The 27,568-nt window shown below is 45.8% G+C and overlaps 1 protein-coding gene across 1 annotated transcript in view; it reads right to left on the reverse strand.

The window, feature by feature from the left end:
• Positions 1-737: 737 nt before the first annotated feature.
• Positions 738-27,568, reverse strand: part of LOC111852228 (receptor tyrosine-protein kinase erbB-4-like) — a 229,173-nt gene continuing 202,342 nt past the window's right edge. The window contains exons 21-27 of the mRNA XM_072700352.1: positions 13,501-13,656; positions 11,618-11,693; positions 11,225-11,371; positions 9,716-9,813; positions 9,444-9,617; positions 7,643-7,934; positions 738-7,204 (exon numbers count right to left, since the gene is read on the reverse strand). Of these exons, the coding sequence (XP_072556453.1) occupies positions 6,558-7,204; positions 7,643-7,934; positions 9,444-9,617; positions 9,716-9,813; positions 11,225-11,371; positions 11,618-11,693; positions 13,501-13,656 (1,590 nt within the window). The 3' untranslated portion in view covers positions 738-6,557. The remainder of the gene's footprint in view (positions 7,205-7,642; positions 7,935-9,443; positions 9,618-9,715; positions 9,814-11,224; positions 11,372-11,617; positions 11,694-13,500; positions 13,657-27,568) is intronic.

Consider the following 27,568-nt stretch of genomic DNA (forward strand, 5'->3'; position numbering starts at 1 on the left):
GGCTTGTTTATAGAAACTTACCGGTGTATTTACAGCTGGATGCTGCACTGGAGCACTTGCCAAAATATACTTTGGGTCATTTGTGTTGTAGGTTCACGTCGTGTTTTTACAGCTAGATATTCCTTAACCCCCCAGCTCCAGGGGCGATGCGCGTTGGCTGACCCTGCGCCGTGACCCCCCAGCTAAGGAGCACACAATGGGGTTTGCGAAGAGAAGCATTTCCAAGTACCTTTACATGTGCTTGTGCAAATGGCAAATAAAGCATTTATCATTTATCACTGAATGAATGAATGTTTGCATGAGCAATTCAGATAAAGGATGTTGCTTAAGGCCCACAAAGTAGAGTCTTCCATGAAGCAGCACGGCAATGTTTGTATCACAAGGTCACATCTTTAACTGCAGCGCCGCCCTGCTGTTGAGGAACATTTCATGGGTATGGCCTGAATTTTACATAATGATTCGGAAAGCAAGAAGCTGAATTAAGGATTCCGTAAACAAATTATTGGGACTGGGGGCCTCCTGGGAAGGACTGACTGCCCGGTTCGTGTTGGAAGGTCTCCAAATCGAAGACACACTCTGTGGCGTGTAGGGTGCAGGAATCAGACAGCAGCTGCAGGGGAAGCTTGAAGCCCATCTCGCTCAGAAGGTCACCGCAGATCATAGGCTCACCTATCTCTTGCTGTGCCACTGCTTACAGTGACTTACAACCGTGCCCCAAAGACTGGACACACACATCGTACCATACTGTATTGATCTTTATTTATATTAAATTAAAAATATAGTTTTGACAGATTCGTGTAACAAAAACGAAGGGCTGTATTTTAAATGCAGTAGCCTGGAGGGTGATAAAGCCTTGGAAGGTGGAAGGAAAAGTCAACACCAGTGTTGCCACCATCAGATCATTTTTACAGTTACTGTCAGTGAGCGAACAGTGTGAATGAGTGTACAACAGGCGATGACCATTCTGTACTAAACTAAACATGATTTTTATGAACAAGGGAGCAGAGGAACACGGACCGGGATAAAAGCTTCCCGGGAAGAATGAATGAGTCGTACGTGGAAATCTGGAACAGCTCTTCAGCCGTGTCCTCCCTCCTCGACCCCAACGCAGTGTGGAAATGGGGTTGACAACACTGGTGTGTACTGTCTGCTTGTTCTGGACATGTGGGTGGGTGGGGGGGGGGGGGGTCACTCCTCAGCGTCCAGTGAAGTTCTCCTCAGAGTCTCTGCAGAGCTCCATTACTTACAAAAGTGTAAATGAGCAGAAGAGGAAGGTACGTACACCAGACTCTGAAACCAGATCCTACTATGTGAGCAGAGACTGAATAAAACACAAAGGTCACGAAGCTAAGTAGAGAGGCACAGGGGGAGTGACTTTGAATGACGGGGGGGGGCGGGGCTACAAGTCATGAATTCATCAAATCAAAACTCACAGTTCCAGATTACAGATATATACAGAAACAAAATCAGGCCACCGGTAGACAACTGTGTTTAACGTAAAACGTAAACTCATCTCATGGTGAGAATAACAACAATAATAATAAAAAAACAAATATACAAATCCCAAAGAAACATTCCCCATTATTAACAAATACACATGGCCGATTCTTCATCCCTCTATAAAAATACTATTCACATTTTCTCAGTGAACATACAGTAGTAAGTCTTGAGGAACAACCTTTCCAGATTCCTGTTGGAAAAAAAAAAACCTTCCTCCAAATTTGTCAGTGTGATAAATGTCTGTAATGTCTGCAAATAGCTATTCACAATTTCGAAATGATTCTGCTATACTTCCAGCAATCATGGTATACTTGGTGAGTACTTGGTGAGTATGTATAATACAGTTAAAATCAGTGTAATTGGCGTTTCTATTATATGGCAATAAAAATATCAAGATGTGTTCCGTCAAATGAAGTCAAAATTGAAATTAAAATGTTGTAATAAAATGAAGTAAGAAAATGGAATAAAAATGTAAATATGAGTACAGTGGACTAAAATGTCATGATGTTGTATTAAGGCCTTCAAACAGTATTTATTTTTCCTGTACATTAATAATTTATAATGCCTATACATGAACACTAAAATAAAAATATTTTTGCGAGCTAACCACATTAATCTTGTGACTTTGGTAACAACCCCCCCCCCTGCCACCCCCCTCCCGAAATTCAGCCTTATCCAAGTAAGCGATTAAATATTTAGTACTTCTTAGTATTCAAGTTCTGTTTTAATTATGCCTTAGAAATTTACAGACGTCTAGGAAAAACATTTTGCTCCAGCTGGTGTTAAGCCGCGACATCGGTGCACTTTTCAGAATTTCTTTAAAAAAATTAAAAACAAAATGTAATGTTTACGTTCCCTTCCAAGGAGTTACAAGCACTGAATGAGATAATTAATAGCCTCTCCTTTCTGTTCAGCCGTTTATTAAACTAAAAATGGTGTCGTTTTAATTTAAAAGAACGTGTTTCACATGAAACACATCATGTTTCCCATTTATTTATTTTCTAATCCGCTAATATGTTTATTTAAAGTGTCTTTGGGGCACGTTGTGTGAACACTTACAGTAGCACTTGCCTAATACCAGCCTTTAGGGTGTCAATACAAAATGAACAGATTGCTAATAACCCAGTAAAGAGATAATTAATGTCTTACACTCAGCCATCAAAAATACTTTAACATTAGTTTTGCCCCATTACTATTCAATAATTAACACCTATCTGTACTTGTCCAGATATCTTGTACTATTCCTTTTAAGTCACGCTGTAAGATAAGCTACACAAACACTGGGTTAGTTAAATGGTCATTAAATACTTATGGTAAGAGAGATCATGTTGCCACATTTCAATACTTCGAGGATAATTACTTGTAACACTAAAATATCAGCTGTTATCTATTGCCCCTGGGATCAATTAAGTTATTACCTTATCAGATTCTGTTGTCCTTAAATCATAGGAAGATAGGAACATTTTTCTTAAAGCAACCTTATAGAAAATGTGTGTTGCTGGGGGCAAGTGTGTCCTTTCATAATCTCCTTTAGTGTTCTGTATCCCCAATGGGGGGGTGGCTTTATGCTAACATAAAATGAGTGTTTTGAACTTTCTTGGGAGTCAAGAAAGCCCTCTTGTTCGATATTAAGTCGAATATAATAAGTAACAGGTAATAATAATGTGCTGCAGGAGAAAAGAACACCAGCAAAACTTATAGATCCCCGGAATGAAAGCGATAATTGGCAGTATAACAAAGTAACACAACAATATCTATTATAATTATTAAAGCAACAGCGATAAAAAAAAAGAAACTGATGATAAGTATGCAGATGATGTATGAATGGTGTTGCTAGAACTTCAAAAGTACAAAAAGATCAAACACAAAACACTGAGGAATCTGGAGGAAGTTCTCCGTTTGTTGCTTTTGTCCGTAAGACCGTGGCTGATTTCCATTCGCGCGTTCTCCCTGTCTGTTAGGTACCGGGTTCCTCACACCTTCCGCCGCTGAAGTTGTTCCTCAGTTAGCTGCTTCTTCGTTTCGAGTAACTCAGTCCCAGTGTTTGCTACATAGGTTTTTAGAAACACCTTAAAAAAAGAACAGTAGTACTCATGTTCATGTCTGAAACAGTGTCCGGTGGCCACGTAGCACAACACTGCAGCCGTTTCGTGACAGCGTGGTCATCTACTTCCTGGCAATTGTCCATCTGTGCTAAAAATATCAACAAGATCGGGATTCTTTTAGCCATGGAGGGCATCGAGAATCATGAAGGTATGTTGATGCAAGCTGGTTATTGGGCTGAGGGCATAAATGGCATTGGCAGTTGAACACCAGGCATCTATCTGCTACCGTCCAGGTTTGGAGAGTAACTCCTCATCGGAAAGGTAGAGACATGTCTGTTCTTAAGTATTTGTCAGAATAAATGCATTAAAGTAAGCAGCTTCTTGTCTGTGTGGTGAATGGGGATATAATAAAAGACCCCAAAGAGGAAACATAGATACGACCATCATACACAAAGTCCACCTGTGAAAGCATGAATAACTATGTAAGTGAAATTAATATGCAATACAAATTCTTAGGGCAGAATAATCTGCCTTATGAGCAGGTACAATCAGAATCATTCATTGCTTTCAACAATCTGATTCACGGATTATATTCCTGTCTTAGTTGGTGAAAAGAAAGCCTTTTCATCCCTTGTGTTCAAATCAGGGCATGATTTCCAGGGATAGGGGATCCCTTAGCAAGCTTGAAACAAATCTGATGAGGCCAGAGGTCATGTCATACGTCCAAAACGTGTGATGACCTTTACCGGCCTTTACTTAATACAATTCATTCACACACTTGTAGCATAGCTAGGACTCTAGCAGATAGAAATTCTTATACAAACTTGAAAAATAAACATATCAGCATTTGGCACATCTGACATGACTTTGTGGAACCACAACCTCTTTGATTTCATTCACAGCTCCCAGCAGATAGAGTACAGCACAAACTCTCTTCTAGTGCAATTTTCTTGATATGGCGCTAAAATGAATGGTCTGCTCACATATACATACCTTACAAAACAAGCATATGCATGGCAAAATTGACTGTTAAGTAAGTAAATGAATCGTAAATAAAGTTGCCCTTCAGATAAAAATGACAATGAAGCAGTCAGTGAAATGCTGCCCAATCAAATTAACAGTTTGACGTGAAAGGTTTTAGTCTCCCTTAGCAATAAGCTTGACATTCGGCAGTGGTCTTCTGGGGTCCTGTTGACCATTCAGAGACATGGTGCAATATCTGTGTTTTAAATTAGTGCAGCATCCTCCTAAAACAAACTCATTCAAAAGACCTCTCTGGGTGTTTTGGCACTATTTTGTGTTCTTGTTAGAGCTACCAGACAGGCAAGGAAGAGAGGTGCAGATGGAACGTGGTAAAACTTAATATCCTTCATCCAGTGATCCTACAGCCTGCCTATGATTCCTTCCCATATCTGGCTACAGCAGTGGAGTCCCGGACAGACCCATCTGCCTCTTTACACAAATGGTGCACCAAAGCCTAGAGCTCACACTACATCAGGGACCAACTCCTTGCTCCTGAAGTCCACAACCAACTATTAACCTTTCAGCGCCTTGGTGCCTTCAAACACACATCTAACTGAGGACCAGGGCTCCCATATTCACAAACCTGCAAGCCCAGCTTTCATTGCCATAGTGTCCTTATGGCATGGTGACCTTGTGCAGAGGATTGCTGGAGGTTTCTCCCTTTGCGGATTTGCTTTGTCCTGTGGTTCTTTGATGTGACTTTCATATATAATATGAAACTCCTTTCATTTTGTAAGTCAATGATATGATTGAATGGGTCTATGAGTGAAACTGTAGGAACCACCTTTGGAAATATTAATGCATCAATGCTTGTAGGATCTTCTTGACTGAGGTTATGCAGCATTGTTTTTCAGTGATGCATTGATCCTGCTGTCATTTTTGTAGCACATTTCTTCACATGAATGCTGTCATCATTTATGAAAGTCTTTTCAGAGAGATCTTGGTAGGTTGATGGAGTCACTCGTTGAGTGCATGGAAACACTGCGCCTGAGCACTCTTAGTCTACCTAGTTTTGAGTCTTTGACCATTCTTGGTGCCTTCAAATATATGTTGTTCTGGGTTGTCCATGTCTTCCATGCCTTCTGTCCAAGGTCAAAAGACCTTCAGCCACACCTGAAATACCAGGGGCTTTGTGGTTTTTGATGCTACCTGGAGCAGTCGGTGGAGAATCAGTCTGACCATAAACCATGACATCTGTGTGAGGAGAACTGGAAACCATGTGAATCGAATGGGACACAAAAAACTCCAGTTTCCTTCCACAAATGAGGGAAATTAATTCTCACACAGTAGCCAGGTTACTCGTGGACACAGGAGGCAGAATAAAGAACTGGACCCCTTGTGCAGGGAATGACAACACAGAATAGCATGTGCCCAACTACAGAATTCCAGAGAAAAGTACAATAGATGGATCTGTAGAATCTGTCTATGTGCTTTATTTTAATCTGCTGGCAATGTATTAGAGTTACAAAATGGAGCCTCTTAGACTTATCTGTAAGGTCTTAAATACACTCTTGCAATTTACCATCATGGTTGTCAGTTCACATATGTCCATATTACAGTTTGCTTGCATGTCTGTGCAACCTTTCAAATTATTTTCCTGCAACGGCTCAGACGTAGCATCCAACTTGTAGTAAACAGTGAGAAGTAGCATCTCGCATGTCAAATGTTTACCTGCCACATCATTTTGACCACTCATGACCAATCCATTCCAGATACTAGGAATGAGGGACAGGGAGTCTGAACTGACACTTGACAACAGAACCCAACAGCTTTTCAGAGCTCAAGGTTGCCTTGGCGAGATTGGAACAAGGATGTGGGAGGTCCAGGTTAGAGTTGAGCGGTGGCACAATGATCAGTTGTTTGCTGGTCGTAAGGAGTGAGGAACTGAAAGTTAGGATGCTGGTACAGGAACCAAGCAGTTGTGGTTTTGAGCACCTCTCATCCCCAAGTCCCCACCTGCCAGCCAACCGTCTCCTGATCCCCATCCTACTACACCACTGTGTTCCTCTGGCGGTAGGGTGGAGGTGGTAGTACCATACCAGGCTTGAGGGAGAATTCGGATAGGTACTCTGGGTTTTCAGCCACTGCTGGCCGGATGCGGCCATTCTGTTTGTAGAAAAGCTTGGTGCTGCATTCTGGCAGATACTCAGGGTTGTGCAGGCTAGCCTTGGGAGGCAGGCTATGGTGCCAATACTCGGGATTGTCAAAGGTCTTCTTGGGCTTCTTGTCAGCCAGGATAGTGCTGGAGAGGGGAGCATGGCCCGGGTGGAGGGAGTGGCTGGGGTGAGCAGGATGGAATGTGTAACCTGGATGGGGAGGGTTACCGCTTTGCCCAGGGTGACTAGGCTGGCCTATTTGGTGATGGCCAGGCTGGGAGGGGTGAGGGGCGTGTCCTGATTGGATGGCCTGGGCAGTGCTGATGTTTGTGGGGGCCTTTAGAATGGGGACGCCGTTCTTGCCTTTCTCCCCGACACTGTTGAAGGCGTTGAAGTACAGAGGTTCATTAATGTATTCGTCTTCCACCTTGGCCGGCCTCCCGGGGGCGCCGTGGTAGCCCGGGTTATCAAGGGCGTGGACGTCTCCATTCTTGCGCCGTGCGATGAAGGGATTCTCCTCTACTGGGTTGAGGTAATCCACTGTCGAAAAAAAAAAGCATTATGGGCACACTTTCAAACAGAGCTTTTCCACACGCTGATTATCTCTCGTCGAGACTGCGATTGCTTCCAGCCTTTCTCGTTCTGGCAACCAGGCCTGGCACTCTGCTGCTAAGTTTAAGCCTGATTCTTGTCTACTGACACTGCATCAAGGTATTCTTGTTTTGGGGCTCAACATGCAGAAATGACTCAGCCATTAAACAGTAATAGTACAGCAGCATATAATATGCTGGAAAAACGCAGTAATTAGGAATGCAAATGAAGCATAATAATAATGCCAAAATGGAAATACTATGTAATAAAATTTATTAGTAGAGCATCAGATAGCTGCCTATATTATATTCAGATATTATAAAGGGTATGTTTTTCTAATTGAAGGGGATCAGCTTGTGAGAATGAGCTGTGGTTAATGCCACCTACCCGAGGACGTCTTATCCTGCTCTGGGGTCATGTAGCCATCTTCATCACCCCCTGCTCGGGGACCTCGTTCTCCAAGGAACACAGTGGGGTCTGCACTGTAGCGCTGCACGCCACCGCCCTCTGCTGGCCGGGGGGAGGCCTGCTTGCGGAGTGTGCCATTGCAGCGCGGGTCCTCCGGTGTGGGCCCCTGGGCCCCAGGCAGCCTCTCGGTGGCAGACGCCGCTACCGCCCCGGCGTGAGCTGTCACTGCCTCATTAGCACCGAAGCTGCCATCGTGGTACACAAACTGGTTCTGTGGGGAGCCAGAAGACGACACTGCTAGTTACACCGTGCCACCTGTAGCAGTCAGTGGTGAGAGTTTTCAGGGTACTACAAGCACATACTGTAGTAGTTGGAAGTTGCTGTAATGCAAAACTGAGCTGGACCGACGCAAAACAGAGTAACTAAACTCAGTACAAAGGTGATGTAAATAATGATAGTATAAGAAACTTTGCCGTATCCATCAGGAAAAGTCACAGGAGGCCGCAATTATTACAGTTCGGCAGCACAAACAAACACGTGAAGGGGTCATAGGTCACGTTTTCCTTGATGGCAAGGTTGTCTATACACACTTCCTCCCTTCCCTCAATCACGTAATCCTCTACCTTATCATCTCTAGACTGCTTTATTCACTCCAAAGCAAATGAAAAGCTGTCCAAGTACCTTACTAATGTGTAGCACAGAATTGACCAATCGTAGGACTAGAGAAACCAAGTTATTTGATGACTGGTGCTAAAGAAAGTGCAACACACCAATTAATACATCATGAGGGAATGAGGACCTGGAATTACTTATCATCAAGCATAACCAGTCATGTGACTCTCCCTCTGGAGTTGGCCACACCTCCATCTTCTCACATGTGCCCAAATGCAGCTTTGGTCCCCATGTGCCATTCTGTCTGTGTAACAACGAGGATGTTATTCTGCCATTACATGAAGTAAATATCCCGACTGTAAGCTCCAGTTGTTCCTTCTGATACAGTACTTGTACGAACCAGGCTAAAAAGCATCTCCAGCACCATGAACCTCCAAAGGACTTGCGTGCCTTATTCGTATTCACAAAGCTTGCTATCATCTAAGCATCTTAGGGAAGGAAAAGAACAAGAGCAGTATTTGGGGAAACGCCCCGTGTGATTGACTGATCCGCTTGTTTGGGGGCTGTAGGTCCTAGGTGCTCCTTGGATGAAACACTGCACAACAATAAAAGCAGAGCGCCCCCGAATGCAGTGCCCCACCCTGTTTTTCCACAGGGCCGACGAGCGTGTTGCCCTCTGAGAGGGAACCCTGACTTCCTCATCAGTGTTACACGCATCCACACGCTCCAAACTGGCCTGTTCTAGTTTCGGTCCTCCAGGGAAATCAGACCGAAATCCCTAGTGCCTTGATTTCTCTGCTTCAACTTCTGAATGCAACAAATAGACGCTGCTTATTTTGCTTTTCGTCTGTACCGTGCTGTTTAAGTTACAGTATTTAAGGCCCGGGATGCTGGGATGGGAGATTCAGAATGTATTTCGCTAGCAGTGTAGGAGGTAAATACGGAGGTGTTCATGGGGTTGTACTGATAAGCAATCCCATGGTATCTTTTTATCATACAGTAGGCAGGGTATCTGTTTTAAACTGACACCATTGACGCTGTAATTATAAAGGTCATTTACTGTGGGTTATGAGCGTAAAGAACCAGCACTATGATAAAATTCAGTCTCCACAATAAATGTTCCTAGGACTTTTCTGGGTCAGAACATCTCTCGGTGGCATGAACCTACCCGGTTGGAGTCAATGTGAGGCCGAGGCGTGTAGGCAGGGGGCGCTGGCATGCCAAAGGAGTGAGGGACCAAGTACTCCTCAGCATCCATTAGGTCATCAAGCTCCTCCTCATCTAGGAGGCTCTGGAAGAACTTGCTGTCATTGGGACTGGGTAGCTTCAAGCAGTCGTCTCCCTGGATAGGAGGCCAGAGGGCTTGTTTACAGACTCACAGGTCCAAGCCCTGCCCCCAGTGTTTATAAATAACTTTTTTTGGGAAGAAGAAAGCCTCACCTGGATTACAAGGTAGCGCTGAGGGTCACGGGCCATTCTGCAGAACTCAGCTGCCAGCTCCTTGAACTTGGGCCTGCTGTCTGCATCGATCATCCAACCTGCATCGTGCACAGGGGGAGAGAGAGAGACAGAGAGAGAGAATGAGAAGCGTCAGTCTTTGTGGGGCTGGGTTCTCATCGGCTGTGGAGCTGGAGCTGGTTCTTCCTGGTGACCAATCGTTTTGTCTACATAAGCTGCAAAGTCACACACATGCAGGTTGAAGACACAGCTTACAGGACACTGATGGCAAGTTACACTAAGAATGACACTCTGGCAGTAGCTATATGCACTGTGTGAATGGCTTCCTGCTTTTGCACTGAGGATGCCTTTCCTTGATATCAGCCAGCTAGGGACGGCAGTATATAATACTGATGTTTGTAACTTTGGGCTGGTTTATACTCGAAACTTGCAACGTGTTTGCTTATGCATCATGGCCACATTATTCATGGTTCTAAAGTATTCTGTGTACATTCCATGAGTTGTTTGTGCACCTATGCATGGAACTACCGCGAGGCGTACACGTGGTGCAGCACCACCGTCATTGTGCCAACTGTATGGTGGAGTTTGGTGGAGGAGGGATAATGGTATGGGGCTGTTTCTCAGGGGCTGGACTTGGCCCCGTAATTCCTGTGAAGGGAACTCTTAATGCTCCAGCAAACCAAGACATTTTAGACAATTCTATACTTCCAATTTTGTGGGAACAGTTTGGGGAAGGTGGCCCTTTCCTGTTCCAGCATGATCGTGCCCCAGTGCGCAAAGCAACGTCCATAAAGAAATAGTTGGGTGAGTTTGGTGTGGAAAACTTCACTGGCCTGCACAGAGCCCTGACCTCAACCCCACTGAACATCTATGGAATGAACTGGAACGGAGATTGCAAGCCAGGCCTTCGCATCCAACATTACGGTGTCTGACCACTTCTAGATGAATGGGCAAAAATTCCCCCAGACACACTACATAATCCTGTGGGAAGCCTCCCCAGAAGAGTGGCAGCTGTTATACCAGCAAAGGGGGGACCAACTCCATACTGATTCCTATGGATTTAGGATGGGATGTCATAAAAGTTCCTGTAGGCGTAATGGCCTGGTGTCCCAATACTTTTGTCCATAGAGTGTAGCTCATGGAAGGAGCGAGTGAAAAACATTTCAGGCTACAACCTCATACACACAAAAGTGAGACTAGAAACGAAAGAGCTGACCAAGATGATTTCTCACACTGCCCCTAGTGGACATAACTGTTAATCCTCCAGATTGACGTACACTACGCATGGAGATATGAGTTGCATAGTGAAAGCATGCGAGTGTCAAGTATCAACCAGCCCTTTGGGGGCCTCAGTAAGGTGCAGGCCTAGGATTGTGTGGATGTGAGAAGTTCCTCAGAACTAGTAGCTTAATTGGATGTTGATTTTTGCACGAGGGCAGGTTATGTCACATGTGACCAGGACCATGTTGATGTGTGTGAGGGTGGTCTCACATTTGACCATGACCATGTAGACATCAATGGTGCAGATGGGCGGCTGGGGCAGCCGCTCTCCCTTCTCCAGCAGGTCTGGGATCTCGCGCGTGGGGATTCCGTCATAGGGCCTGCCCCCGAACGTCATCAGCTCCCAGATGGTCACTCCTGTGGAAGCAAAAGCAGAAAACACCATGACTGCCCTGTCAGTTTTACGAAAGGGGCATGTATCACACTGGCTATACATTCATGTTACATTCAAAATAATATGCATAAATATATACAGGCATAAAAGATCATAAAGCAGAATTGAATATTCTTGTATCTTTTCCTCATGGCTGACAGCAATCATGGGTAAGGTGATCCAGCTGGGCGGGTATTGATTGGCATGCTGCTGTCATGTGATTAGCTCACCGTAGCTCCACACGTCGCTCTGGTGTGTGAACTTCCTGTAGTGAATGCACTCCAGAGCCATCCACTTTATCGGCATCTGTGGGATGAGAGCACGGCGGCATGACACAACAGAGCCGAATCGCCGCGGCTGAACCTGAACACAGACGGGGTGTGTGAAATACAGCCTAGGGACACAGACTCGCCTTGCATTTGAGAGGATGCAAAGTCCAGGGCATTTTGCACAAAATCCCCTGGATCCTAACACAAGTGCAGAATTAATCTTTATCTGCGGAGCAAGGCCATGCATAATTCCTGGAAGAAGAGATATTGTATCTCAATGGAACCTTCCTGGTAAAATAAAAGATAAATAAAATAAAAATAATTGACTGTGCTCACTGTTACCATCAGACTCGTCAGCGCCCCCCTTTACTCTGGTGCAAATGCAGTACTGCATTCCTAAGCTCTTCCCCTGTCACTTTCTGCAAAGGTTTCCGCTGAAAAATATACAGGTCTGGAAAAAACTAGGAGACCACAACAAAATCTCAATTTATGGGTATGCTTCTGTTTAAAATATACATTTTTTAGTGAACTTCAACCTGGCTCTTCTCTGCTTCTCATTAATGAAGGGCTTCTTCCTTGCTTTATGGTTCTTCAGTCCTGCTCCTAGAAGCCTGTTACCAACTTGTCCTAGCAGTGCACTTCACACCACGCAATGTTTCCCATTCATTTTGAAGGTCATTTGATTCTACGATTCATGAGGCGCCGTTGGATAAGTTGACAGTCATCTCTGGCATTAGAAAGTTGCTTATTTCCTCTACCTGTCTGGTTTTTGGTCGTTCCCCGTGTCTCCTGCTTCACCATGTTCATGTGTACTGCTGTATTAAAAAAAAATGTTTAGCCTGGAAGCAACCTGCTGCTCAGTGTAGGCTTCTGCCAGTAGATCCAATACTAAACCAGGATTTCACAATGCAGATTCTTAAAAATATATGGCACGGTCTCCTAATTTTTTCCAGCGTTGTATGTAAAAGTACAGGACAGATTGCACAAAGACAAATCTCACTAGCAGATCGCAAAACATGAAATGGTGTTTCTTAGGATGCACTTCTGGGAGCGAGGAGGCAGTGTGACCGGAGAGCAACCCATGGCAGGATCGAGAAGACGAGCCTGGGCAGACCCACGGGAAGCTAATAGAGATGCTGCGCGTTTAGCGAAACGATCATCACCCACGCAGCGCTACGCCTTTGTAAACAAATTATGTTTGTAATATTTGCATTCAAGCTCGCGATAGTAAAAACAAGAAAAAAAAGTCAATAGAGAAGTTAAGCTTTCATATTTATGCATCTGCGTGCAGTTTGGGCTGAGCCTGGCTCAGATCAGGACCCCACGCAGCGAAGGAGCTCACTGGCCCCTTGCTCATTAGCCATTCAGCCCCAGTCCCCCGGTGAATACGTAATGCGTATTTTAATCCCGCTGATGGATTTTTAAGGGGGTGATAAGATTCTGAAGTATATGAAGGCGCCGGCTCTTGGGCAGACGAGCACGCATCAGAGCGTAAGTGGAAGCTGACGAATAAAAGAGAAAAAAAAAAAATAGTGAAGAGCAGAAAGAGGGAGCCGCTCGATACCAGACGGAACGTCCGCGTTCCAGCAGGCCGCCAGCAGTATAGCGAGTAATGTAACTCTCTCTATGCTACAGGCACCGCTAAATCATAATTTATTACAAACTCTGTGGGAAAGTCTAAGTTTACATCTTATTGCATTTGCAGCTCAACAGCGCCCCCTTCATTGCTAATTGGGCAAGTACGTGAAATCAGCAGTCATGTTTGACTGACCGTGTAGGGATGGAGTTGTATCAAGCCTATGTTGACCACCTGGCAGCTAATCATCCCCCCACGGAGTACCAACCTTGCCGCCATCCGCATTGTACTCCTTCTCGTCTGTGTCCAGGAGACGCGCCAGGCCGAAGTCGGTGATCTTGATGTGGTTGGGCGACTTGACCAGCACGTTGCGAGCGGCCAGGTCCCTGTGCACCAGCCGGCGCTCCTCTAGGTACATCATGCCCTGTCGATGACAGCAGCCATGACGTCAAGTGGCCTGTCACTATCATCAGTCATCAACATTAGCATACGCTAACCGGCATTAAATAACGAGTTAAAATTCATCTTAAAAAGTTTTTATTGATGCCAACAGGGTGATCTTGTTTGAACTTACCTTGAATAACTTAGTACCCAACAGTGTAAATGCATAAAATTGTAAAAAAAAAAGCTTTTCATCTCATAAACAATGAACTGAACAATACGGACATCTCTTTAGCTAACTGTGCCTGCTATGTGACTGCAACAATAACCATGACAAACCAGACAGTGACATATTGTGACACAGATAATTAGCAGCTTGCCTTCCAACATAACAGAGCTTGTTCAGTGCAAGAGTTTGCTATAGGAGCTGTCATCCACCCCCCCCCAGAGTCAAGACAACTGTCTGAATGGCATCCTGTTCCAGAGGACTTCAGTTAGACAAGCTGATTGTACTTCTTTGTGTCGTGTTTAGCAGTTCAAAAAAGTTAAAAGCAAGTTTCAGCTGCTGTCACTTCCCCACCTGATACAAGCTGCAGAAAGAGGAAGTGAGGATTTTTAAAGGGGAAGTAGAATCAACAACAACCATGGAAAACTCTGATGAGCTGTTAATCAAGACCAATACATCGACGTCAGCCTTAAAAGGAGGCATCGCCTGATGGACAACAACATTTACACTGACTTGGCCTATGTGACTTGTATGGACGTCATTATAACCTGTGAGGAAATTAGTGTTATTTCGATGGAATTTAAAACGACAGTCTATATCATAACTTTCACATTCATATCTCCTACATTTCTACAAGTTCCATAAGAACTGGCTTCATAAACTGCTAATTTGTTGGAAGCTATGAAGTAAATTGTTGTGATGTTTGGTTAAATAAAATTACAAAAATCAATATAGTTTTCAGTCCTCAATGAGACAAACACAAAGATAATTATGAATTTCTGAGGGTCTTAATGGGACTTTGGGAACGGCTGCGGAAGGAAATGTTTGTGACCAACTTGAATGAGATTTTTATCAAACTAATGAAGAACAGGACTGAATTGGATAAAGTCCCTTGTACTTTAAATGAATGGGGCTTTTTCTTGCTGTTTGGGCTGAGTCACAACCTGAAGTGCTCTCTGGAAGAGGGTAACATTTCCCCAGTGACAAATCTCAACTAACGATTGTGCAGTAGGAGAAAATGGAATGTTCAATTGATTTAAGCAGTGCGAAGGCATCCTGCCCCTTCTGTTGGATTACTTGGAAACATCCGAGTGCCCTTTGACCCAGGGATGGATTCAGAATCTTAAAGCGGTTGTTGACAAAACTGAATGGAAGCGTTGCACGTTTTTGGGAAGTAGGTGAAATGGAGGAAGAGGAGGAGGGAAAAAGGGAAAAATAAATAGAGGAGTTGACTGGAACGAATCAGGGCATCTCAGCCTCCTTCCAGAGAAGCGAAGGCTCAGGGAGTTGCTCGATAGCCTTAGGTCATCGATTCGAAAACCTCCGAGAACAACGGAGTGCTGGGCTGCCACCGGTGGTCCGAGACCGGAATCCCTAGCTGTGTGGGAACTGGCACTGACCGGATCCAGCCCCACAATCAATGGGGACGACTGGGCAGCTGTGCTCAATTTGGAGCTTTGGCACCCATGTTAATGGGATTGCACCAGTGCATATCTTGCAATTCGAGCGGACGATGGCACGCACACGCTGATTTGGGTTAAACAAAAAGGGAGAGATGAATGAAATGTTTAAAAGGCTTACCAAGAGAGATGGGATAAGAAGTCAGGCTGATTTAGGGCGGAACAAATTGGAATGAGAACGAAAGAGCCAGAATTACAACGACAATACTATAATTACATAAGGCTCACACTGCAAAAGGAGGCCCTTAGGGTCAGCATTGCATTCACTTCCATAGCCGGTGCTTTTCTTTGCAGTTTTTCCCCCTTTTATTCATAGAACTTGGTATTTTATTGGAGCAATTCAGGTTAAACACCACTCTGAAAGATAGTATGCCTAGGGTTTGGAACATGCAGCTTACAAATCCGTGGCCCTTACAACCAGGCTTCCCGTTGCTGGGAAAAATATCTACTTTTCTAAGAGGAACCAGCAGGGGGCAGTGGAGCAGGGGCTGCCCCCGTCTCGCCAGGTGGCTGTTGGCACCAAGCTCAGGTACATGCGGCTGCAAATGCTAACATTGCTTTATAACTGCAATGGGAACCAAATGTCAAACTGTGGACCCCCTTCACCGCTCGAGTGCAGCATGCAGATGCCGCGATACACCTGACCTTCCAGTAAAACCTCTGTGTTGCAGCTTCAGATAATCCGTGCTACGTCTGTAGACCAAAAAGCAACAACAAAGTTTTCATTCAATAGACTGTGCACTGCCATGTAGTATGTTGTTCCACTCCCAGCCTACAGGGGTCACTGTAATTTTGCTGCATGCTAGGTCCTTATTTTCGAGCCTTGTGTGTTATGAATAACATAGAATAGACTCTGGGACACCTATTCTGAAAAGGATAAATTCAAAAAATGCCACTGACTGTGTTTGGGTGGGTATGCTAATGAACACTGCCAGTATCCCAGCATTCCTCTCATTTCAGCCATGTGCAGAAACACCTACTTTCCTTTCCTTTAGGATAAAAAACAAATATATTTTTTTATTAAATCTTGTTAAGAGCACCTTGCAATCTCAAGAGGCATGCACAAAAGCTGCTGTTCTACTGCCAGTCTATAGGGGATCACTGTCATTTTAGCGCATGCTAAATCCTTATTTAAAAGCCTTTTGGAATTGAATAATGTAGACAAGATCCTTGGACACCTAAGTAGACAACTTCAAAATAGTGCCACTGACTGTGTTTGGGGGGGTATGCTTGGAGAAGGCAGCCTGTAATGGAACGAAGATCTGTTGTGTCTGTAGGCGTGTGTGTGCTTGAGGACGTGATGCAGTGTCACGCGGTGGAGCAGGTGACAAGTCCGCGCGGAATCTCGCTCCCTGCACCGTCGGCGAAACGGCGCTCTGTAATTTTCGCAATTTTCAAGACAATTAAGCAGGGAGAAAATTGATAGCTTGCCGTCTAGTGAATGTTAATTATGAAAAACAGTGATAAGAAGAAGGGATAGCCAGGCAGAATTTTGACCGACTGTGCGGACAGTGTTTCGGAACGCGCCCGTGTGGCAGACTGAGGCACACGTGTGGCTCCTGGAAAGGACAGTGGAGAGCCCGGTTAAGAGTATAATTTTGATATAATTCACAAGTTGGCGCCGTCTTGGCTAATCAATATGGACAGGAATAATAAAGACCGGGTGTGTGCCGGCTGTGAGGACAGTCTGCTTCCAGTCGATGGCGAGCCACTCCTACAACAGACAATCACCAGCGTGCTTTGAAACACTCCGAGAGCGCTGGGGTAATTTACGTCTATGTATCAGCGGAGTAGACAAAAGCTGACTCAACGGGATTGTGTTAAAATACCGTTTTTCCCCCCCCGTCTAGAGGCATTTCGCCGGCCCAGACAAATGTTACAATAAATCGATGGTGCAGCCGCCTGGCGGCCCAGCGGCTCCGATTCCAACGTGCCCCCGGAGAGCCATCCGTCACCGGCCCTCGCAGGGGGCACAGCGTGGGCGCCGTCGCTCTCCGGCGAGCGGCTGCCAGGCATGCTCGCCCTCCCGCTTTCATTTCTTGGGGGGGGGGACGCCATCCCTCAGCGTTGCGAGGTGCTTTGGGAGAGGAACACGATCCCAGCATCCCGCTTCTGGTGTAAGCAATTAAAAAAAAATCAGGCGAAGTGATGGGGCCCGCCTTCTGAAGCCGTCTCTATTTATTGGGGGCGGCGGGGGGGATGCCCGGCAACCGGCCAGCTTGGCCCCACCCATTCATCCGCCCCTGGTTTGTCACTCACGGGCAGTAGCAGGCGAGCGTGCACGGGACCTGCGCCTCCCCAGTTCCATCTGTGAGCTGAGAGCACACTAAACACTCTTCTCCCTGGCTGCAGCTCGCTTTGGCCCCCCGCCAACACAATTACAAAGGGAGAAGACACAGGGCCTATCTTACACTGCTGGAGGTGTATTTAAAACAGATTACTTCTGCAGACTGGGCAGCCGATCAATAGAGATGTTGATTACAATAAGCCACAAGGAGCTGGCGATGCGCAATGTTTATCCTCAACTTTTACTTAAAAATAATTAGAAATCTATAACAAATATAGTAAATTTATGTATACTTTGTTCTGAGGTGATTAAATGCAACTTACGGGAGACTTATGGGGTGTTTGGGCTGAAGTAAATCTGTGAGCAGGGTAACCAAGCAGCAGCGATGTAAGAGAGGCAGAGCCGCCACTGGAACAGAACCTCACCTCTCTGTCGCACTCTTGGTGCCTCGCTTCCCTGCCCTGTGAGGCTGCGGTGGGGGGGGACTTAGCAATCTGCGGGCGCCAGACCAGCCTCACAGCTTGGGGGTCGGGGGTGCTGAGGGTGAAGCCACATGGGATTCGACCGCTAGTGAGCACGGCGTTTATGAAACACACACCCCTTAGCTTTCCTTTGGCCTCGCTGCACCTGCACCTGCAGCTCCAACCCCAAGTGGCCCTGGTCACATGTTCTCCAGCAAGGCTGTGCTGCCTTCATCTGGGTGCACAGCACACAGAAACATAGCCTTGTGTGCCAGTAAATTACTGTACATTTAACTCTAGCGGACACTTACAATCTTACCTATTGATGAGTTTAACTGGTGTATTTCAGGGCCGAGTAACTCACATAAGAAGAGCAGACCTACCCTGGGATTTCAGTAAAATCGCCCTCCTGCTGCCCCTTCAACTTCTCTACTGCAGCGAAATATTCAGTTACTACTTTACATTACCTACTAATTTACCAAAAAAAAAAAACCCTTGAGAGGGGTACATATCATACGGGCTGCACTCATACTTTAAAAAAACATTGAATTTCGCCAGCATTATTTCTGTGTGTTACTGTAAGAAGCCAATGAATCATGTTCTTTCTGACAAGCCATTGCAATTTAAAATGCAATTATTTGAATTTGGGCAGCATCAGGTGCTAAGTGATGATGGGTGCAATTCAATGGCTTTGTATTTATTCAACGGCCACCTTCGCATGATCTCTAACGAAGCACCTCACCCCAAAGCTCATACTGTGAAAAATAAATTATTGAAAGATCTTCAATGATCTGATACAACCTTTCTCCATCTGCACTGAGATCATTCAATGCTTGTCCTTAGACAATATGCAGGAAACGATATAATCTGCCAGATTAATACACTACACTACACACACACAGAAAAAAATAAGACTGTATGGATTTGACACTGGTAACTTTTCAGTGCAGCATCCTTTAGCAGATTTTTTATGAACTCAGACTGTTTCATGAAAAATTGTATTGGAGGCTTCAAAATATCCCAATATCTGGAGAGTATACACGAATAAATTACACATTTCTGTTGCTGTATTCGGTGACACATCTCTGTGCCCCCCAGTCATAAGGTCACACAAACACAGACGGGGGGCTATTATTGGGTAAAAGCCAGCCAGTTCAGTCAGCGACAGCACTGTGTCTTCAGATCACGCTATTTAAAGCAGGTATGCAGACACCCAGGGATTCAGAGGGGGAACGAGCGAGGGAAAAGATCTGAGCGACTTTGAACGTAGCGTGGTGGCTGTCGCCACGTTTGCTGGAATGAGTCTTTTAGAAACAGCGCCCCCTGCTGGGGTGCTCATGGACTGCAGCGTCTGGGGCGCACTGAGGAATGACTCGTCACCTAACAAACATCCAGCCTCTGGCACTTCTGTGGCCAGAATCACACGGTTAATCATAAAGGCCAGCGGAGTCTGATGGGGAAGCCGGTGGGCTAAAGTCAGACAGCCAAGTACAGAAGGTCCAGAAAGATGCAGGTTGCTACGGTCACCTCGCCAAAGCCTGGCGCGAAAAGGGCACAGCAGCCGCTGACCGGAGAGGCTCTCCTCCCCATTGAATGAAACGGGAAATGCCAAAGGACTGAAAACAATGTGCCTGGTTTATGTTTCCTAGAGGACCAGGATATAGAAAAAAACACCCCATAGATCCATGCTGCTGTGCCTGACTGTGACGGGGGGGCTGCGATGATGTATTTTCATGGCACATGCTAAACAGCCAGACATCGACGATGATGCATTCCATGCATCCTTTCCTGGCACCAAGACATCCATAAACAAATGGCTTCTTTCAGGAGACTCCAATAGGCCAATCATGTCCAGGTATTAGTTCCTGGGAACACGGCCTGGCTAGTTACCGGTGGCTGAATCCAGACGAGCATCTGTGGGATGAGATGGAACAAGCTTCTCGGTGTAGAGATCTGCCATCGGCTAATTTGCTAATTTATCTTTGAGAAGCGTCCCTGTGGCGTGCCTTCAACACCATGTTGAGTCCATGCCCCAGTGATCTCAGACTGGGTGTGATCCAGGGCATCAGGCAGCGGGAGGTACTGGTTAAAGACCCGATTTCGAACCCAAAACCTTCCGGTTTCATATGCCAAGGAGACCTTATATTTTGGGTAAATAATGAATTTTGGAGAAAAAATTATACATCTAGGTATAACACCTAGATGCTTAAATCTGTCCATCCATCCATCCATCCAACCATCCACCATCTTCAATCTGTACTGGATAGTCGTGGCTAACAAAAAAAATCCTCAAAAACCACCATTAAATCCATACCTTGCTTACTGAAGTCCTTGCGTATCATTTAATTTAAAAAATCAATTTAATGTGACAGAATATGCAGTGCATCCACTCACATGGGATTGTGAACATGTAGGATTGGCGCTTTTCCCTGCCCTAGTTAGTTCCCTTTTGCTACACCTGGTCTATGCATTAATTTGGGTAAATCAGCCCCCCTCCCCCCTTGATTCCTTGGTCACAGTAGAGTCAGAGCTCCCATTGTGGCCTGTTAGAGCAATATTACACCTATCTCATGGAGACCAGCATTATCAGGACCAGGATAACAGCTCAAGCTGTCTTTATCTGATGACTAGGGCCTAATTAAAATAAAAGCAGTGTATATTAAAAAGCCAGAAATGGCAATGTCTATTTATAAGGTTTGTGTAAACATACAACGATGTCAGTGAGCTGGGGAGGGGGCAGGGTTAGGAAATGTTCTAATGATAGAATTAGAAAGAGAGAAAGCTAACGAGGAAAAAAGGATTGCAGAGGTGTTGTGGGGGGGGGGGGGGGGGGGTATTATATGTCCAACAACAAAGGATAAACATTTACAATATGACTCAGCCAGGACCAGATTGCCAGGCTGAGTAATCCGCTCATTAAGCTCCTTTCTTGGCCATAGTTGCAGCCACATTACGGAAATTCTTTCAGACTGAAATAAAGCGATTATTTTGATAAAATCACAGAGGATCGCTTGTTTATCGCATTCTAACAATTGGAAAACGCATCACGGGTTCCACAGCACTGCACACGGAGATGCAAATTGATAACGCATTAATAAGTGCGGCTGCGGCGGCGCGGACTGTCAGCGCTGCTCTGCGGACCAAATCGGAGACTTCAAATCACTCACGAGATGAGCCCTGAATCAAAATCGCTGTCGGGGATGGAGGGGGCAGACATCATGTCTGTAACCAAAACGGAGAAGAGAAATCTGTGATAACTGCAGCCTGATATGCAATCCACACAAGCCACCCACTGCGGCTGCCTTAGAAGGAACCTTACAGTGTGATCTGGAAGGATCATCAACGTTCCAGGGCCTCACGAACCACATGACACCAAAACATTGAGCTGACACACAGGGCTGTGGATGTATGGGTACTGGTCCAATGGCTCTAAAACGTGCCAATACGAGGTTTGAGGGGAGTCTGTGGCTGTAGCCCTGAGCCAAGTAATTACCCTGAATTGCTCTGTTAACATATGCTGGAGTAAAAACCACAAGTCGTCGTCAATATTGTGAACGCTGACTGTCAGCATACAAGCAGCGAGACGCTTTATAAACGGACGGCTTCAAGCGGCTGAACATATAGCGTGTGATGGCGGAGGGTTTGAGTGGGCGGGCGGGGGGGCGGAGCTCTGGCCCAATAGTGTCATTAGCAGGTGGCGTGCAGGACGGGCAGCGAGTGAGGGGCAGGTTGAAGGGCGTCTGCCAGCAACCCCAGAGAAACAATAACACAGCGACCACAATGCATCTCCAGGAGATGCGACACGGTCAGCTGGCATGGGGCGTGGGCTCTACGCCATGGTGGGTAATTTGTTTTGGAGTTTCTACGGTAGGGTGTGCGAAGGAGAGAGAGAGAGAGAGAGAGAGAGAGAATAACAGCACATTTGGGTTCAAGCTTGTGGCATGCTGCAGAGTCCCTGCATGACTCATAATCTACCGATGGTGGGGAGAGGGTCGGGGTACATGAGCGATGAGGTGTAATTTGTGCGGACGCCAGCCTGTCCGTCACGTTCCAGGGCCAACTCAGCATGGTGTGGAGAAGCAAAACATGAACGGAACGGACAACCCAACCCAGGAGATGGAAGGCAGGGGTGGGTAGGCTTATTCTGGTACTGAGAGAAAAGTAAAGATCACAAATACTTCAAAACTCCAAGACTGGATTCATGCTACACAGACTATATAAGGGCCTTTTAAAAAGCAATGCAAATGTTTCAGACCCTGGGAGAGATGGACACCCCCGCCTTCCAGTCTGGGGTGGGAGGGTCTCCTGGACGCCTTGACCCATAGAACAAGGCGACCCGTGACCTTGTCCTGGAGGACAAGCCCCGGCCTTGGCACGGCCAGACGGTACCAGATGGACCTGATAATGCTTTGGCAGGGAGGGGGCGTGACCTGCCCCCACCTCCTCCAGGTGAAGCCCCGAACGTCTCTGTCGCACGTTGCGGGGAGGATCGCCTAATTATCGGCACTGTGGGGAGCGAGAAGCCTGGGGTGGTGGAGGTGGTGCCGGCCATGGTAGATGGGGGTCAATCTGCCTCCTTCCATTCCCCACAAGCGCAGGATTCTGGCCGCCCGTCCAATGTGACCTACATTGTGTGGGAAGGTTAGATCTGCCTCACAAGCCACAGATTTATCCTGGATATCATCAGATTCCTTCATATCAACAAGAACACCTAAGAGCTCGTCTTGTATTTTCCTCCTAAGCGAGCACCTTCCGCTTCTCTTTTTAATTACGCCTCCTACGCACACAAAGGGAGACCTCGCTTCTCTGTGCCGTACCGTCTTCAACGAAATGTGTTAAATGAAACGTTCGCGCCGTGAGCTCGCCGTCAGACATGAGTCAAAATAATTCGCGATTCCCCGTAATGCTGAAAGAGGAACCAGAAGAAGCCGATCAAAGGCGATGGGGCCCCTTTAATGCCGAACCGCGAGACAGAGACGCGGCGATGTGCAGGGCACGCTAGTTGATAGGAGGGTCACTAGGAATAACAGATTCCAGGCTTGCCCTGGCTCTGCGAAGTATACAGGTACCAGAAATTTATTGATGCACTCTTAATAGACAAGACTCTGTCGAATGTGTCAATCAAACACCTTAAAGCTATGCAGAAGACCAGCACTCTCCAGCACAGTCCTTCCTTAACTAGATATGTATAATGATAGCTTTATAAATGCATACTCCCAGACAAGCATACCCATAAACACCAGTCTGTGGTTCATGTGGCTCAATAGAAACCATCTCAGTAAAAAGCTGCTTCAGTCCCTCCGCAGATGATTCTGTCTGAGCATCAGCCTTTCGGATGTTGTGATGCACCTGCTTTTAATCTCGTGGAACCACCGTGGACGGGTGTGTGCGGAGAACCCGCGCGCACGCTGACCGGCGCCTCGCTGAGCCAAACGTTCCGTCTCAGAGCGCTTTTATGTCTCTCCGTCCCTTGCTGGCTACACTGTCTCTCCATTTACAGCCCCCCCCCCCCTTCCACCGGCTCTCCCATGTCCTCCCTTGGGGATTGCGAGCCGTAATGAGTGCTAACTCAAGCCGTGCGGCAACCGGTCAGCCGGGGAGGGGGGGGAAGGATCCCAGGAGAGGGGGCTTGTGTGGTGTTGCAAACTCGCACCCGCCTTACAAACACACCGTGATGGGAGGGAGGGCGGGGGGCTCCCTGCCTGTCTGGGCACACCCCAGAACAGCACGCCCCATGAGGAAACGCTGCTGTTGCGGTGATAAGGGGCCCCACAATGACCCCCCCCCCCCTCAGTGCGCCCTGCGAATCAGCATTGCTCCTATTGTCCATGCAGTCAGCATGACGACTGCTGCATTCGGCATGCTGGCATTAATAAACACGCCGCATCACAGCCAGGGGGTCTCAGCCGGACACCATCAAAGGGAATACTGTGTGAATACCGAGTACTTTAGCCCCAATACCAACCTTCCTTCAAAAAACAAATAGATAAATAAATACAATCAAGCCCCAGGTAAACTTGACTTACCCCCTGATCTTTTCAATAGCTAGAAAGTAGGGTTAGAGGATACAGTAAAACAGATGGTTAGCACAGAGAGGAACACTTCTACAGAATTTTTATGTGTATACACGCACGTATATATATATGTGTGTGTGTGTGTTTGTGTATGTGTGTGTGTATATACAGTATATATATATATATATGTGTGTGTGTGTGTGTGTGTGTGTATATATATATGTTCGTGTGTATATATATATATATATATGTGTGTGTGTGTGTGTGTGTGTATATATATATGTTCGTGTGTATATATATATATATATATATGTGTGTGTGTGTGTGTGTGTGTGTGTGTATATATATATATATGTTCGTGTGTATATATATATATATATATATCCATATCTCCATTCATTCATTGCATTTATTTTGCATGAAATGCCCACCTACAGTGGAAAACGCTGCATAAATATTCACAGGTTATGCATGCCTAATAGAATTACCGATTCATCTGAGCTATGTGCACGAGCATTGTGGGAAGGCTGGAGCGCCTGCAGGGAATCCACATAGATACAGAGACACACATACACACACCCACACACACACACACATGCACGCGCGCGCGCACACACACAGAGCCCCGCAGCCGTGAGGTGACATCGCTCCAGGCCCAGCCTCTCTTCTGTCCTTGATTTCCTGTAGTGCTACATAATGTTTCCTAAGGGCACGGGAAAAATCATCCACAAAACAGTTTTGCGAGCTTCCCTTTGCCACGCAGCACTCCATTCAGGCAGCATGTTTTTCTCCATCTTCTCCTTTCAGTGAACTAACTTGTGTTGGAGGGGGGTAATGAGAGGGGGGGCTTCCCCTCAGCTCCATTAGGTGCTGACATTTGTCTGGCGTGGCTGCGATCGTCACTGGCCAGGATTCCACCCCACCGCCCGCAGGTCCAGGACTGAAAAATGTCACGGTGGGGGCAACGTAAATGTCAAAAAAACAAACATGGCTTTTTGCGTCGTCCTCCCGCAACAGAATACATAAAACACATTGACGCTTTCTCTAATTGGCCATGACACTGGAGAAACCGTCCTGGGGGAAATCACTGATGGAGTCGCCCCCCCCCCAATTCACGGGCACGTGTGGCGAGTTTGTCTGAGTCGTCATCTCCGATCTCCGAAGGACATGCCACAAACGTCTGCTTTCATTCTCATCTCTGTTGCCGCTGGTGTTTTGGGTCATGGTAGGCGCCGTTCAGCCAGGGTCGACGCCATTAGAAGTTCTGTCTGCCGGGAGGGCGATTCTGACATCTGATAATCGAAAATGAAGGGAGGCCCGGCTCTGTTGTGACCCCCCCCCCCCACTGGTTCATTTATAAATTGGATGATGGACCGCAAACAGGCCTCTAGACTGCGGCTGCTTCCGCTTGGCCGTCTGGTTAACCGTTTGAAGGTTTCACACCCGGACGGCGGTCTCTCCCGCAGCAGTGGTTCTGAGAGCACGGCGTCCACTTTCTCGCAGGACGTCTAACAAGCTTAAGGCTTATCGATTTTCCCTGGCACCATTCCATTCCTTACAGCTAGGATGAGAACCTGCAACCTTCTGATCCGAAGGTTCACTTGCAACTCTTTAAACATCTTGGCTGGAAGTGCCTTCATTACAGCTCACACCCGCTGCCAAAATTTCACCTCATAAAACTTGCCGTTTTTTTCCCTAAACCTCTCTAAGGTTAACTTTTGGTTTCTTCTCCTCATCTGCCTTCAGTTTTTGTTTTATCTTTCCAAGTTCAGAAATCATATCGCGTTACCCGCTGCGTTTGCCATGCTGCTGTTCCTATATTTGCCCTAAATCTACTTCTTAAATCTGCTACATAAAAAACAATTTAATTTTCAGTAAAAGCAGAAAGAGAAGGAGGGGGACTTTCGAGTACAATGGAACTGCCAGGGAAACGAAACAAAATCACAAAGGAAACGCCCGACCTAACCTTCCTACTGGCTAAAAGCTGTTTGTTATGCGTTTGCGGAGAGGCATGGAGAAGACCCTCAGAATGTTATGATGACCTGCCGCACCCTGGGTACCTCTGGGACCCTGAGAGATTTTCTTCACCCTGCAGTTCTTTAACCTAAGAAACAGTAAAACAGGGCAACTGGCAAACACTGAATTATGACTCATGACTTCCCACAAACCGAATAAGAGCTTTTTCTGAACCCCCTCCTCTAACTCTAATTGCTCCAAGCAATATATATATATATATATATATATATATATATATATATATATATATATATATATATATATATTGCTTGGAGCAATTAGAGTTAGAGGAGGGGGTTCAGAAAAAGCTCTTATAAATATATATATTAGGGCTGTCAAAATTAACGGGTTAACGCGGATTAATCCATCATCATGATTAATCTAATTAAAAATTTTTACGCAATTAACCCATCTGCAGCGCACAATGATTCAAAATCCCTGAAATGACTCTGTCAACCCATTTCGGGCAGTTTTAGTGCGTTCCATTTGCCCTCGGAACTCGTATTCTGAGTCGGATTCCAGAGTTATGAAGCTGGAAGTGACGACATGCGCTCCCGTTTCTCGGAGATTCGAGAAATATCTTGGAGCAGCACAGAGGATCCAAGATGGCTGCGCCCTTTATCAACAGAAGGGAAAGTTGTAGTTTTATACTGTTTAAGCACTACTTCTCATTTGTGGCTCATTAAATCGGTCGCACACGCTATACCGTCCAACTTATCTGTGGATGTATTGCTACGGAGTTTTATATGTAAAGCACCGCATGTAATGTGTTATCAACTGATATTGCTAACAATGGCAATTAACCGGGCTAGAATTGGATTTCATGATTAGTTGGATTATTTGTCGGATTTACGGTAGTTTGTGCTAATTGTAAGCAAACGAAAATAAAGACCATTTAAACTGAGGTACCTTAAATCCGACAAGTTGTCCGGCTAAGCAAAAAATCTTGCTTTTTGATATGGGTCCATGGTATTGCAGTTCTGTGGCAGATGGAATGCATCCGACTCATGTTCAAGATGTTCAATAAACATGTTAAGTGCATATATATTCCCTTTTTTCTTGAGTCTGTTTGCTCATGCAAAATTAAATGTGATTAATATAGATTAAAAATTAATATTTAATCGTGATTAATCTAAATTTATCCACAGCAACCCTGTGATTAATCTGATTAAAAATTTTAATCGTTTAACAGCACTAAAATATATATATATATATATATATATATATATATATATATATATATAAAGAACAAAGGGTTTCCATGCTGGTTTCCATCACAGCTGGTGAGAGTGAAGTGCTGAGGTGGAGATGATTGACAAACCTAAGCAGCAACGCATTGCGAAGCATGTGCTTCATAGACTGATATGTACGACAGCAATGTGCTGATGACAAAATATCAGTATTATCAGTTATCAAGGTGGTTGAATAGAGACTGACCAGTGAAGCCTTGCTGGTGTGTGTGGGGGGGCGGGGTTTGGGGCAGCCCTAACG

This window comes from Paramormyrops kingsleyae, chromosome 16 (assembly GCF_048594095.1).
Source record: "Paramormyrops kingsleyae isolate MSU_618 chromosome 16, PKINGS_0.4, whole genome shotgun sequence".
Classification (NCBI taxonomy): Eukaryota; Metazoa; Chordata; class Actinopteri; order Osteoglossiformes; family Mormyridae; genus Paramormyrops; species Paramormyrops kingsleyae.